At 39.0% G+C, this 15701-nt stretch overlaps 1 protein-coding gene across 1 annotated transcript in view; it reads right to left on the bottom strand.

Moving 5' to 3' along the window:
• LOC142840377 (fibronectin type III domain containing protein 3C1-like) overlaps positions 1-15701 on the bottom strand; it is a 39806-nt gene that overhangs the window by 19957 nt on the left and 4148 nt on the right. Inside the window, exons 2-3 of the mRNA XM_075956929.1 lie at positions 7657-7712; positions 7199-7341 (exon numbers count right to left, since the gene is read on the bottom strand). Of these exons, the coding sequence (XP_075813044.1) occupies positions 7199-7341; positions 7657-7712 (199 nt within the window). The remainder of the gene's footprint in view (positions 1-7198; positions 7342-7656; positions 7713-15701) is intronic.

The raw sequence follows: 15701 nt of genomic DNA, 5'->3' as shown, positions 1-15701 counted from the left end.
CTTTGAGTTTCTGTCTGTTTAGTGGTGCGTGATTCTCCTCTATATGTTGTGCATATGTTTTATACTATTGGTTAATAAAAAATCAGCTTTGGGCCTATTGTAGTGCAGAATAAAGCAAGGTGGGAATAGAAGAGAAAAGAAGGCAGAGTCAGAGAGATGCCATGTAGGTGCTGAAGGAGGCAGAGTCCCTGGAACCTACCAGTAAACCATGAGCCTTGTGTTAAAATATAAAATAATTGAAATGGGTTAATTTAAGATATAAGAGCTAGCTGGCAACACACCTAAGTAATTGACCAAGCAGTGTTAATTAATAGAGTTTCTGTGTTATTATTTCGGGTCTGGGTGACTGGGAATGAACGAGCATATTACACCTATGAAATGGTGCCCAATCTGGGGCACAAATTCATGACCCTGAGAGTAAGAGTCTCATGTTTTATAAATATGTAGGCAGCCCTGCCCCCAAACCTCCTATCCCCTTCAACCTCAGAGGAACTCTTTGAAACATAGCCTTCTATTATACAGAGAGGACCAAGAAGTGAGTGACTAGCCACCTGGTGGTACACCTCACTTTCTAGGCCCTCCCTACCAGGGCAAAATCCTGGGCCTCTCCCTTACTTGTCTTGGCTTCTCTAGCTGGCCAGCAGGAGAATTTCCTGCAGGTAGGCTGCTCTATTATACCCCCACACCAGCTATCAAACTCTGCCATCTACAAATCCCGCCCTGCCCACAAGTCCTCCTATCCCTTTGAAACCTCAGTGGAACTCTGAAACACTGCCTGCTACTACACAGAGAGGTCCAAGAGGTGAGTGATCAGACATCCAGCAGAACACCCCACTCACTAGGCCTTCCATACCTGGACAAAACCCCAGACCCCACCTTTCTCAGCTTCTATAACCAGCAAGTAGGTGAGTGCCCTGCAGGTGGGTGGCTCAAAAACCTCTGAGACACAGACAGTGACAGTACAGAGCAGACCAAGAACAGTTACCAAGACAAAGATTGGCACTTCAAGGATTGGACCAATATGCAAAGATACTGCTGGCATCAATTGAATGAAGAGATGGGTAGGTGCCAATGTAAGAGTTCATCCAACAACCTAAAAAGCAGCATGATAACACCAGAACCCAGTGGTCGTACATCAGGAAGACTTGATCATCCTAACCCAGAAGAAGCAGAAGAATATGATTTTAAACATAACTTTATGAAGATGTTGGAGACCGTTAAAGAGGAAATGAAAAACTCCCTTCAAAAATGGTAGAAAAGACAAACAAAAAGTAGAAGAAATTAATAAATCTCTCAAAGAAACCCCAAAAACAAAGCAAAAAAGAATCGAACAAGTGAAGCAAACAGTTCAAGTCTTGAAGTCTGAAATAGTGGCAATAAATAAACCAAAGGAATTCTGAATATGAAAACTCTACGTAAATAAATGGGAACTATAGAGGCAAGTATAATGAACAGAATACAAGAGATAGAAGAGAGAATCTCAGGTGTTGAAAATACTATAGAAGAAATTGATTCAGTGGTCAAATAAAACATTAAATCTAACAAATTCTTAACACAATACATCCAGGAAATCTGGAACATTATGAAAAGATCAAACCCAAGAATAATAGGGATAGAAGGAGAAGAACTCCAGTCAAAGGCGCAGAAAATATATTCAACAAAGTCATAGAAGAAAACTTTCCCAACCTAAGGAAGGATATCCCTATGAAAGTACGAGAAGCTTACAGAACAGCAAATAGCCTGAATCAAAAAAAAATCCCCTCACCATATAATAATCAAAACACAAAACATATAAAATAAAGAAATAATATTAAGAGCTGTGTAAGAAAAAAGGTCAAATAACATATAAGGTAGACCTATCAGAATTACACCCTACTTCTCAATGGAAACTATATACTCCAGAAAGTCCTGGGCAGATGTGCTGCAGACACTAAGAGACCACAGATGCAAGCCCAGACTACTATAACCAGCAAAACTTTCAATCATCACCGATGGAGAAAACAAGATATTCCATGACAAAACCAGATTTAAACAATATCCTTCTACAAATCTAGCTCTACAGAAAGTACTAGAAGGAAAACCCCAGCCAACGGAAGCTAACTGAACCCACAAAAAGACAGTAAACAGATAACCTCACACCAACAAAACTCTAGGAAGGGAAACACACACACCATCACTGAAAAATCATAGCAATTAACAATCATTGGTCCTTGAATTCTCAATATCAAAAGACTCAATTCACCTATAAAAGGGCAGAGGCTAAAAGAATGGACACAAAAGCAGGATCTAGCCTTCTGCTGTATACAAGAAACACACCTCAACCTCAAAGACAGACATTACCTTACAGTAAATACTGGGGGAAAAGATTTTCCAATCAAATGGACTAATAAAGAAGCGGGTATAGCTATCCTAATATGTAACAAAATAGACTTCAAACTAAAATCAATCAAAAGATATGGAGAAGGACACTTTATACTCATAACAGGAACAATCCATCAAAATGAAGTCTCAATCCTGAACGTATGTCCCAAACACAAGAGCACCCTCTAACGTAAAACAAACATTAATAAAGCTTAAATGGCACATCAAACCCCACACACTAATAGTAGGAGACTTCAATACCCTACTCTCCTGGATGGACAGGTCAACCAGATAGAAACCTATTAGAGAATCAGAGAACTAACAGATATCATGATTCAAATGGAATTAACAGATATCTACAGAACATTCTACCCAAGTGCTAAAGAATATACCTTCTCAGCACCTCATGGATCCTTCTATAATATAGATCACATATTCAGTAATAAAGCAAATCCCAACAGATACCAAAAAAGTAGAGTAACTCCCTGTATCCTATTGGATCACCATGGTTTAAAATCAGAATTCAACAGCAACACTAATTTCAGAAAACCCACAAACGCATGTAAATTAAACAGTGCTCTATTGAACCACCCCTGGTTTAAGGAAGAAATAAAGAAAGAAATTAAAGGCTGATGTGGGATTTCCCTATGTACCATTGATTAATAAAAAAAACTGATTTCGACCTATAGCAAGGCAGAACTTAGGCTAAGCTGAATGGTGGGAGAAAGGAGGTGGAATCAGGGACAAGCCATGGAGCCGCCAGAGACAGAGCTAGGAACTTTATCCAGTAAGCCACAGCCACGTGACAATATACAGAATAATACAAATGGGTTAAAATAATATAAGAGTTAGCAAATAAGAAGCTAAGGCTAATGGGCCAAGCAATGATTTAATTAATACAATTTCTGTGAGATTATTTTGGGTCTATTGTAGACGGGCAGCTGGGAACTAACAAGTGACACTTCTCCTACTAAGACTTCCTAGAATTCAATGAAAATTAAGGTTCAACATACCCAAAGCTATGGTACACTCTGAAAGCAGTGCTAAAAGAAAAGTTCATCGAATTAAGTGCCTACATAAATAAAATGGAGAAAGCTCTCAGTACTGACTTAACAACACAACTGAAGGCTCTAGAACAAAAAGGCAGACTCACCCAAGGAGTAGAAGATAGGAAATAATCAAACTGAGGGCTGAACTCAACAAAATAGAGACAAAAGCAATACAAACAATCAATAAAACAAAGAGCTGTTTTTTGGGAAAATCAACAAGATAGACATACCCTTATCTAAAATAACTAAAAGATAGAAAGAGAACATCCAAATTAACAAAATAAGAAATAAAAAGGTGGACATAATAACAGATATTGAGGAAATTCAGAGAATCATTAGGTCATAGTATACAAACATGTACTCTACAAAATTGAAAAATTTAAAAGAAGTGGACAATTTCATGGATAAGTACCATATACCAAAATTAAATGAAGACCAGGTGTACAATTTTAATAGACCTATAACCTGCAAGGAAATAGAAGCTGTTATCAAAAGCCCCTCAACCAAAAAATCCCAGGGCCAAATGGTTTCAGTGTAGAATTCTAGCAGAACTTCAAAGAAGAGCTGATCCCTATCCTCCTCAAAGTGTTCCACATAATAGAAACAGAAAGAACATTGCCAAACTCATTTTATGGGGCTACAGTTACTCTGATATCAATACCATACAAAGACTCAATCAAGAAAGAAAATTACAGACCAATCTCACTCATAAACATAGATGCAAAAATATTCAGTAAAATAATAACAAGCCAAATGCAAGGACACATCAAAAAATCATCTACTGTGATCAAATAAGCTTCATTCCAGAGATGCAGGGATGGTTCAACACAGAAAATCTATCAATGTAATTAATCATATGAATAAACAGAAATAAAAAAATGATCATCTCTTTAGATGCTGAAAAAGCACTTGACAAAATCCAACACCCTTTTATGATAAAGGTCTTGGAGAGATCAGGGATACAAGAAACATCTAAACATAATAAAAGCAATATACAGTAAGCTGACAGCCAACATCAAATTAAATGGAGAGGAATTCCAAGCGATCCCACTAAAATCAGGAACAAGATGAGACTGCTCACTCTCTCCATATCTATTCAATATAGTTTTTGAAGTTTTGGCTATAGCAATAAGAAAACAAAAGGAGAACAAGGGGCTACAAATTGGAAATGAGGAAGTGGAACTTTAATTATTTACAGGTGATATGATAGTATACATATGTGACCCCAATAATTCTACTAGGGGACTTCTACCACTGAGAAATACCATCAGTAATGTGGTAGGATACAAGATCAACTAAGAAAAATCAGTAGCCCTCCTATATACAAATGATAAAAAAGCTGAGAAAGAAATTAGAGAATCATCACCCTATACAATAGCCACAAATGACTTAAACTATATTAACCATATATATATATATATAGACACACACATACACACACACATATATATATATGTGTGTGTGTATGTGTGTATACATATAGGAGGCAACCCTAACCAAAGAAATGAAAGAGCTTTTTGAGAAAAACATTAAGTATTTGGAGAAAGAAATTGAAGAAAATACCAGAAAATGGAAAGAGCTCTCATTCTCTTGGATATGTGGGATCAACATAATAAAAATGGCAATCCTACAAAAAGCATCTATAGAGTCAATGCAATCCCCATCAAAATCCCAACACAATTTTTCCACAGACTTTGAAAGAACAATAACCAACTTTATATGGAAAAATAAAAAACCCAGAATAGCCAAAACAATCCCATACAATAATGTAACATGTGGAAGCATCACCATCCCTGACATCAAGCTCTATTACAGAACTACAGTAATGAAAACAGCTTGGTGTTGGCATTAAAAACAGAGAGATTGACAAATGGAATTGAATTGAAGTCCTGGATGTTAATCCACACACCAATGAACACCTGATTTTTTGACAAAGAAGTTAAAAATATACAATGGAAAAAAGAAAGCATCTTCAACAAATGGTTCTGGCATAACAGGATATCAACATGTAGAAGCATGAAAATTGATCCATATCTATCATCATGCACAAAACTTAAGTCCAAATGTATTAAAGTCCTCCATATAAATCCTACCATACTGAACCTAATAGAAGAGGAAGTGGGAAGTAGCCTTCAATTCATGGGCACAGGAGACCACTTTCTGAATATAACCCCAAGAGGACAGACACTGAGAGCAGCAGTAAATAAATAGGACATCCTGAAACTGAGAAGCTTTTGTAAAGCAAAGAACACAGTCAATAAGACAAAAAGGAAGCCTACTGAATTGGAAAAGATCTTCAACAAACCCATATCAACAGAGGACTGATCTCCAAAATATATAAAGAACTCAAGAAATTAGACGTCAAAATTCCAAATAACCCAATTAAAAAAGGGGGAGGTGATGTGGGATTCCCCTCTGTATGCTGTGAATATGTTTTATTATCATTGGCTAATAAAGAATCTAATTTGTGGCTTTTGCAGTGCAGAATAGAGTAATGTGGGAATTCTAAGCTGAGCTAGAGGAGAAAAGAATGTGGAGTCAGAGAGATGCCATGGAGGTGCCGAAGGAGACAGAGGCCCCAGAACCTTACTGATAAACCATTAGCCTTGAGGTAAAGTATAAAAAATGGAAGATTTGGGTTAATTTAACATATAAGAGTTAGCTAGCAATATGCCTAAGTTATTGGCCAAAACATGTTGTAGTTAATATAGTTTCTGTGTTATTATTTTGGGTCTGGGCATCCAGGAACAAACGAGCAACCTCCACATATATTTGGTGTTAGCTGTTGGCTTGCAGTATATTGCGTTTATTATGTTTAGGTATGTTCCTTGTGTCCCTGCTCTCTTCAAGACCTTTATCATGAAGGAATGTTGTACTGAACTAGTGATGTGTATAAAGTGCATGACATGCCAGAAATAGATTTCCATGCAAGTTAATTTTGCATTTCCCTGTCTCTTACCCAGTATAGAGGATTGTGAGTTGTGATTCTTAAATATCATAATTTTGCATGATAATTATCAAATTAATGGAACTTTACAGAAATTCCCTTTTTTACTTTGAGTATCTGGCCAAAAAGAGTTTTAGAAAATCAAATTGTCTAATATGATTTTCAAAGTATTGTACACCATGTCTTGCTTTCTTACTGCCTAGGCTGAAAAATGGATATAAGAATGTCCCTTTCTCTCTATCTGAATGTCTTTCCTTCCTTGTTTCTGTCTGTTGCATCCTCATTCAGGCTGACTGCTGTTTAGAACATCTGGTTATGCACATGTTATCTTCTAATGTAGTCTCTATAGTCCTAAATCAATCTTCTGAGCCAACCCCTCAATTTATCTTGCTATTTTAACAGACTCCTTTTTATAACCAGCTCCCAGAACTTAATTAAGAATCCAGGGCTTGAATTTTCACTGCCATGTAAACTATCTCACTTGTTTACCCAATGACAGCATCACGTGGAGCTCTTTCTTTCTAAATTGTAGCAATTGAAAAATGAGGAGGAATTGGAGGTTCACTTTTTTATCCTCCTAAAGTTCAAATTTGTCTACCAGGAAGCTTGTAGATGAAAATGGATGATCTGATATTTAAATAAGATCTTCAATCTAATGAGCTTTTTTGATTTTTTGAAAACCAACTATTAGAAAAAAACTAAACTAAAAACTAACCCTGTCTAATGGAAGAATCTAGGGAAAAAATGAAGAATTTAGTCTAGGTATAAGTTGGGGCACAATGATTATATGCTTATACAATATACTTGAAGTGAATAACACAAAGTAATTAAAAAGACTTACTTATACATGCTTTTGTAGATTTCATTTTTACCATCGCTAGACATTGCCAGTTCAAATGTCACAGGAGAATTAATATGATCACATTTTTCAGTACTGTTCAGATTCCATGAAACAGAAGCAGATCTTGTTTGGATATTAGAAATCTAAAATGATAGAAATGCAAGGAATATACTTAAAAATCATAATGTGTAATTTTGAATACAGTCTTTTCTTCAGTCTTAATTGATATTAGGTGTATCACTCATAGTAGGTGCTGAAATACTGTGATGAAATATCTAGCTATTAATTTTATGTTTAATGGTGCTGCATTGGTTATTATTGCTTGCTGAAGGAGATTACAGAAATTTAACACAGTAAATGCTTTCAATGAATCTTCTTTTAAAGAAAACATCACAGTGATTGTGAGGATTAAGAGTGAAAAGGTTAAAGATCACGAACTCTTCAGTTTAGTTACTTACCACAGGCTTTTCAAGGTTGGAACAGCAGGGCTGTGCTCTGTATTCTGTATTGTTTTCTAAACGTAAGAAAAAATTCACATCAAACAATAATAATAATATATTGGCAAAAACAAGCCAAAAATTAGATCTATTGTCACCCTTCAAATATATCAGTACAATGAAAAATATGAAGACTTAATTACAACTTACATTAAATATTAAATCAAGAATCTGAAAAAATATGTGTTAAACTCAGCAGGATATTTACAACATTCCTCAATTTAAGTAAAATCACACAGACTAAGTAGGATTGAAATTTGCAATGGTTCATTAGAATACAACCAGAAAAGCATTCAAGGACATGCAAATTTTACAAGATGACACATTTTTTTTTTACTATGTGTATTTGCGTGTGTGTGTTCCTTGGAATTTTATCCAGGCCCTTTCACATACTAAAAGAACTCTCTATCACTCAGATGCATTCTTACATTTTCCATGATTTTTTAAAAGGCAGCCTAATTATGATTTTGCATACACTAAATGGTCTTCAAAAGAAGAATCAGAGTTCTGTCATTTGCTACAACATATACAAACCCAAAAGATATTTAATAAGCCCAGAAATTAAATACATCATGATCTCAGTTATATGTAGAATTTTGTAGAGTTGAAGGTAACATTACCAGGAGTCGATTGGAAGTTAGAGAATGGGTAGTTTCTGAAGAAAGGAAAGAAAATTTTGTATGGGAGAAATAGATTTTTGAGAGCTATTGCATGGCAGGGTGACTCTAGGTAATATAATGTCTATTTTAGTATACTGTATATGCATTTCAGATGTTGCATCATAAAAATTTCCAACCCAAATTCTCTTGAAAGAGTCTACCCCCTTCATTCTCCCTTGGAGATTCCACCTTTAGAGCTTCTGCTGATTCTTCCTCCCAAACCATCTCCCATTCGGTAGCTCTACCAGTTGCTCTTGAGCCCAGTGCCTTGCTCTCTGAGGGTTGGCACAAGGTAATAAAGTGGAGAATGCTTCTGTTGTCTAACTCCTCTACACTGCCCTCCTAGCCACAAGAGCATACTTTCTGTCACCAGCATGAAAGCCCAAGCCGAGATTCCACATTTCATACCCCTATTCATTTTTTCCTTCTATAACGTAAGTCCTATGAACTCATTTCTCATCTTACCCCACTGTCAATTTCCTCTATTAGGAGGGGGCTTGCTTCATAAACTTGCATCGGTACTATGTATTTCTTGACTATCAAATTATCTTCAATTTATCCTTCTGTGTTAGATGGCACCTGAGGGTGACTCCCTCACATCCCTCAATCCTGTTTTTGTCTCTAAAATCAGCCCTATTATATAGGACACAGGCCACCTGACATTTGCCCAATACCATTACCTGGAGCTCATTTCTCTCAGACTTCCTTCTTGATTTATCTCAGTTCTGAAGCATCCATTTTCCTCTGCCAGGCATCAGGGACTTAAACCCATCATTTCTTACCTCTTTGTGAATATCCTAATGCCCACAAACTCCCCCAACAATACCATGCTTGTCCTACACGTTTGAAAGCTCAATGTCCCTATCACCTTATACAAGACCTTTAGACAGTTCCTAATCTACTCACGTATACGCAACCTACTACTATTTACTTTTTAAAAAGTTTTTTAAATTTATTTTTTGTGTTTTTGAGACAGGGTTTTTCTATGAAACAGTCCTGCCTGTCCTGGAACTTGCTCTGTAGACCAGGCTGGCCTCAAACTCACAGAGATCCATCTGCCTCTGCCTTCCGAGTGCTAGAATGAAGGGCATGTGCCCCCACCACCTGGCCCTTCTACTGTTTTCTCACAGATTCCCTGGCATCAGTTCCCTTTTCAGTCTTGGGCTCAATGTTGCCTTCTTCACCATTATCCTCTAGCAAATCTTGGAACTTTCTCCGTTCACATGGATCATCCCCGAGTCTAACTTCACTCAGAGACTTACCTGGATTGCTCTCCACGGAGATTTGGGGATGGCTCCTACCACTTGGGAAAAGTTCTTCAAGGGCACTCTGTTCCTGTTCTGTCTTCTCTCCTCTCTCTTGCTCCCATTCTCCCTCTTTCTCCTCCCAAGTATTCTCGTCTTCTGACAACATTCTACTATATGACATAGTAGAACTGTTGTGTACTCGATACCGGTTCCTAAGACCGAGAGAGCCCTTCTTGCAGTCTGAAGTCTCAGAGACTACTTCCTGCTACAGGTCTCCAGCGTTGTGCGCCTCTCCCAACCTTTTTATGCTGCATTCAAAGATGATCTCATGGTCATCTGGTTTCCACTCCAGACACAGTCACAAGTTCCATCACCCTGAAACAGGCCCTCAGGAACTTCTGCCCTTGGGCTCCCCACCCCTCCTGACCTTTCTTTACCTTTACCTCTATAGTGATCATAACCAGGTCTTAGTTCTTCAAGCCCAACCAGTATTTCTTTAAACAAATTGAAGTATATATCAACGTGGCCCCTTATGCCACAATGTTCTAGAAACTGCCATCCTGCTCATCCCTAGACTTTTCAAAGTTACTTTTCCCTCAACAACTTTTTTTTCTTCTCTCACCCGTGTGCAACATGAGTAGCCATCTTTCACTCTCCTGCACTTCCTCCTTTTGCTCCCAGTCTTGTTACTCCACGCTTTTCTAACCTGTAGTTTCTCTCCAGCCCTGCCCTCCACTCAACCCTAGCTACTCTGCTCTCAAATACAGCTAACTTCTTTCCTGTAGCCCAATACTTCACAATTACTCTAGGACAATGGAGGGCTCATTTAGGTTTTTTACCACCTCCCATTCCTAGACCTTTGGATTGGTTCATTGAAGGTAGTTTTCTCAGGGAAGGCCCTTATTATGCTAGCTATGATAACAATTTGAGATTGTTATTTTAACTGGTACCATAGGGTACCATGATGATCTTGACTGCTTCCCTCAGCTGCTGGTAGAGGCAGCTTCTCTCTTTTATCAGACTAATTTTCAACAGGCAGAATTCTTTGCACTCACTATGGTCCTAAACCTAGGTATATATACCACAATTAGCATCTACACTCATTCTCAGTATACCTATGATATAATTCATTCAAGCACTTCAACTTGGAGAATGTAGTGTTTTCTCACTTCAAGGAATACCTTGTTATTACCAGGAAACTCATCTCTGTCTCCTTGAAGCAACCCCATTGCTAAATGTTCCACTTTGGGGCAAAGACTGCCTAATCCTGGGCCTGCTGGCTGGCCAAGAGCTAGGATGTGCCCCACTGTCTTTCCCCTTTGACTCCTTTTCTCTCATTTTTCAAACTTATCATAGCATTGAAACAGCTCAGATGATGTGGGAGGTCCTTTCCTCTATGTGTTGCTTTTATTGGTTAATGAATAAATAACTGCTTTGAGCCTATGGCAGGGGCAGACAGAACTAGGCTGGAAAACTAAGCTGAATGCTGGAGGAAGAAGGGCAGAGTCAGAGAGATGACATGGAGTCTCCAGTAGAGTTAGACGCTGAAAACTTTACCGAGTAAGCCACAGCCACATGGTGATATACAGATTAATAGAAATGGGTTAAATTAATATACGAGTTAGCCAATAACAAGCTAGAGCTAATGGGGCAAGCAGTGATTTAATTAATACAGTTTCTGTGGGATTATTTTGGTTCTGGGTGGCTGGGACAAACAAGTGGCTTCCTTCAACACTCAGATCCCTAAAGACAACCTTTGAGAAGCTTACTAGTATCTTAACAATGTAGTATCTCTTCAACTAAAAAACCTTTTCTTCTTCCAAGAAAGTCACTGATACCTTCTAGGCCACTTTCCCCTCTGAAATGTCCTTAGTAAATGTGTTCATTTCACTCTTTTATGGAAGAGAACTTACAGGATCTCTATAAACAGTGTAACATCTGTCATAGGGTCTCTTTATGAGCTACTATTAGGTTCTCACCTTTCTCAACTCATCTATGTATGGTTCATCTCATACATCCCAAAAGCCACGTCAATTACTTCCTGGTAGTAGTGGGAGTTGACACTTTCACAGGTTTGGTAGAGGCTTTCCCACTACTAAAAAATTTACTTCCAGTGTGGCCTCTAGGCTACTAAGCAAAATCTTTTCTCACTTATGGGTACAGGCCTTCCATTTAATTTGAAAAAGGCTCTGAATTTGTTTTTCAAATAACTCAATGGATCAACTGTGCCCTAAGAATTTCTATAGTCCTTATCATTTCCAGTCCTTTGGGAAAGGAATGAGTGTGTGTGTGTGTGTGTGTGTGTGTGTGTGTGTGTGTGTGTGTGTGTGAGAGAGAGAGAGAGAGAGAGAGAGAGAGAGAGAGAGAGAGAGAGCATCTTCAAAACAATCTAGCTTGCTTCTCCAGCTACACAAGGACTGGATTTTTTCCTACCCTTAGCATTACTCAGATTTCCTGAGGTTATCTATAACCCCCTCATTCCCAGTCCTTCTGAGTTTAATGTATAGGCACTCCCTTTTGCCCACACCTCCTTCTAATTTGAACCCATCAAAAGATCCTCCTTCTTCACTGAGTAACTCTATTTTAATTTTTTAAGACCCTGCTGTAGTCCTTTATTAATTCTCACACCCCCAATCCAATTCCTAACCTACTAGACTTCTCCTTGCTTCATGCATCTTGCGATGTTGTTTTCATTTTGGTTTCGGTGAGCCCTCTAAAGCCCATGTGTGAGAGTCCACATTGGCTCCTTCTAACCACCCCTATCTCATCCAAATGTTAAGATTGCTCCCATTGGTACCAGTTGTCCTCCATAAAGAAAGTCCCCTCTGCCCCTGGGAACCTGAATACAGTAGTTACTAAATAATCTTCCACCTGCACAGGACCTACCCTGATCTGCCTCATCTGCATCCTAGAGGATATGGAGTGATGCATCCACTCCTGTCTACTCCCTAACCCTGTCGCTGACCTTTGTCATGTCCCTCCCTCTCAGACAGGATTCTGGGTTCTGACCTAAACCTGACTGTTTCACAGCAGATTTCCTGAAAACCTTTAATGATGCCATCCACTCATCTCATTGGTTCTGACATCACTTGCCTCCAGTAACCAAGGCTTTCCTGAGACCTATCACTGCCTAGCTCTCTTCAGAATTGCGATTCCACCATGCCTGACAGGAAGCTGATGAATCTGAGTAGACGCATGAGGATGGCTGGAATGGAGATAAAGATTTCTGCAAATAGGCCACCAAAATTAGTTTCCAGAGATTTGCCTCTCCATAGCTTCCTCAGTGTCTCTTCATTGGCAGCAATAAAAAGGCCGTTGCCTGACCTACCAAGGCTGCCGATGCTTAAAACACCTGAACCAGCCACCACTAAAAATACCTGTTGACTGCCAAGGAAGAGACTAGCTCTCTGACGTCTTCCTCTGTCTTACTTTCCCTAGTCTCTAGTTCTCTTCTATCCTTTTCTCCCCTGAAAATTTCTGCACTTCTTTTTAAACTCATATACATAATTTTTCTGAAATTCTTTTCCTATAATATTTTCAACTTATCCTTGGATTTGTCCCCTCCGTACTGTCCTGCCACCCATATGCTGTCTCTCACAGCCCTAGCCTTTGGACCTTCCATCTCCCTCTGCACATTCACTTTTAACACCAAATATGGGCACTCAGGGAAGCTCTTCCATATATACTGCTATGCATTTTCCACTGCCTGGCATACACCACTGGAATCTTTAGGATTTGCAGCTCCCAAGGACACATGTGTCTTTCTGTTACCTGTGCAGGGGTCTGTACTCTTAACTTCCTTGTGTTCCCAATCTCAACCTTCCCTCCTGACACACAAACCTCAGTCCATGTCTTGAACTCTGTCAGTACAGAGTGAACTATAAAATTTCACTATTTAACACTTCTTTTCAAACAAGTATTATAGTCTCAAAGATGTTGCATATCAGCTCCTGCCATTTCAAGACCATATCTGTTCCCTAGCTGCTGCTCCTGTGCACCTCCTGGAGTCCACCCATAGGCCTGTATGTGCACTTCTGAAAGAACAGTGCTAATTCTGTATCAGGAAGTCAGCTCTGGTAGAGATGGACCATAAAGTATAAGGAATAGAGCCACTGCCTTTCTGTAGGTCCCCACTCAGGGTTAGCATCTTCATTGTCCTGGATATTTCCTTTTACTGTCTCTTTCATACACATCATCCTGTGTTCCTCTCTGCCTCTTGCTTATGAACCTCTTCCATAAGTTTTGGTTTATAGAACCACTTTAGTTCCTTTCAAGATAGTGAACCTTCAAGAACACTGAAAACTGTGTTTTTCTTTGAGACCCTTCTTTGTAGGACTAATGGCCCTTGCTAGTAGGAGGTACCGTTAGAGACTTGGTTTCCTTTACTTCCCACTGAGACTAAATTGCGTGACAAGTCTCATGATCAACTTATCTTGAAACCAGTCCCATTTCTTCTCTGCTGAGGCTGTCAACTGATGAATGAAGGTACCCAGGTTTCTTTGCCCCCACAACATCTGAATCCACAGAATACAGGGTGATTGTGATGGTATATGACAAGACAATGTCCCTTCTTTTGGGTTCAGTTGAAATTGACTAATCCTGTTGTAATTCACTATCAGGGAAGAACTACAGGAGTTTCATTCCTTTTGAAGTCAATAAAGGACAATGTGAAATTCCCCCAATCACACCCTTATTTACCGTTTTCTTCCAGGACCTTATCCATATAGTCTCATTTCTTGTCTTACCGTGCTCTCCCTTTTGCTTACCAGGGAGGGCATTACACTATAGACTTGGGGCATTTCAAATTGTCCTCTCATGCTACGCTGTAGTTGATGGGGACTCCTATTCATTCCTTGATCTTAGCTGAGACTCCTAGCATGACACCCTTGTATGAGAAATAAATATGTTCATAATTACCCATCATTACCACTTGTCTCGCATCTCTCAAGGACCCTTCTGAACACATTTTGTTAACAAAATACTCATTCTTCCTCTTGGAACTCTGTGTACCAACACCATCATGTTTCATTACCTTTTTTTTCTGTTAGTATCATTTATGAGGACTTCCTCCAAATTATGTTTATCCTTACATTCTTGAAACCCAAGAATCCTACTAATGGTGAGTCCATCCACCTCGTAGTCCTGAGGCCTGAGACCCTCCTTTCTCAAATACCCACTGATCACCACTTCACAGTGTTAGATCTCCAGGGTTCTTTCTTCATCATTGCCTTCCTCCTCATGTTCTATGACATTTTCCCTGACTTCTGATTCAAAATTCTTCCAATAATGTACATTGACAGACCTCCCCCCAGGATTTTTAGAGTCCACTGCTTTGAATAAATTTTGCTTAACACCTTTTTCTCCTCACCAGCAACCTTTTTCAGGATAGATAAGAGCCTCTTTTATACTTCTTCCTTTTATTACCTCATACAAGGCCTTCATACAGGTTAACTGTTTATTTATTCCCATACACCCAGTGGTCCCCAACACTTATTTCCTTCTTTCTCACCCTTCTGCCCTCACACAATCAAAAACTCACTTCACTCTCTTAATCTCAAGGGGGCTTTCTTCCCCCTGTGCTTTTCACCTATGCCTCTTGCACAGTGTCTGAATCAGGCCTTAGGTCTTCTAGTCAACAACTGGAATTAGCTCCAACCTGTAGGCTGTTTCTGTAAACACACTGATGCTATGTGTCATTGCTTGCGTATTAGGTCTGTAACTTCAGGCAACTATTATTCCCCACAGGCATCAAACTATCTTTTATCACTCTGTTTTTTCCTGTCCTCCACTCTGTTTCCTCCTTTTGCCTCCAGTCTTGTCCCAAGGGCTATCTATCCCCTATAAACTCAGTACAGTTCTGCCCTCAGGTATCCCTACCACCCTGCTCCCAGTCACGACTGCATGCTTCTTATGAGCCTCACATACCTCACAATTAATCCATGATGGTAGATGAGGCCCTTAAAGTTCTTTACCAACATAATACCACTTCCAATTCTGAGACACTGGATAAGTTGATTGATGTTAGAACCCTCAAGGTTCCCCCTTGTTGTGTTCCCATTGTTGAGTGATATCATGAGAATCTCAACTGCTTGTGAGTGGA

The sequence above is a fragment of the Microtus pennsylvanicus genome, chromosome X (assembly GCF_037038515.1).
Source record: "Microtus pennsylvanicus isolate mMicPen1 chromosome X, mMicPen1.hap1, whole genome shotgun sequence".
Lineage (NCBI taxonomy): Eukaryota > Metazoa > Chordata > Mammalia > Rodentia > Cricetidae > Microtus > Microtus pennsylvanicus.
The sequence above is the reverse complement of the archived record's forward strand: the minus strand, read 5'-3'. Positions and strand labels throughout refer to the sequence as shown.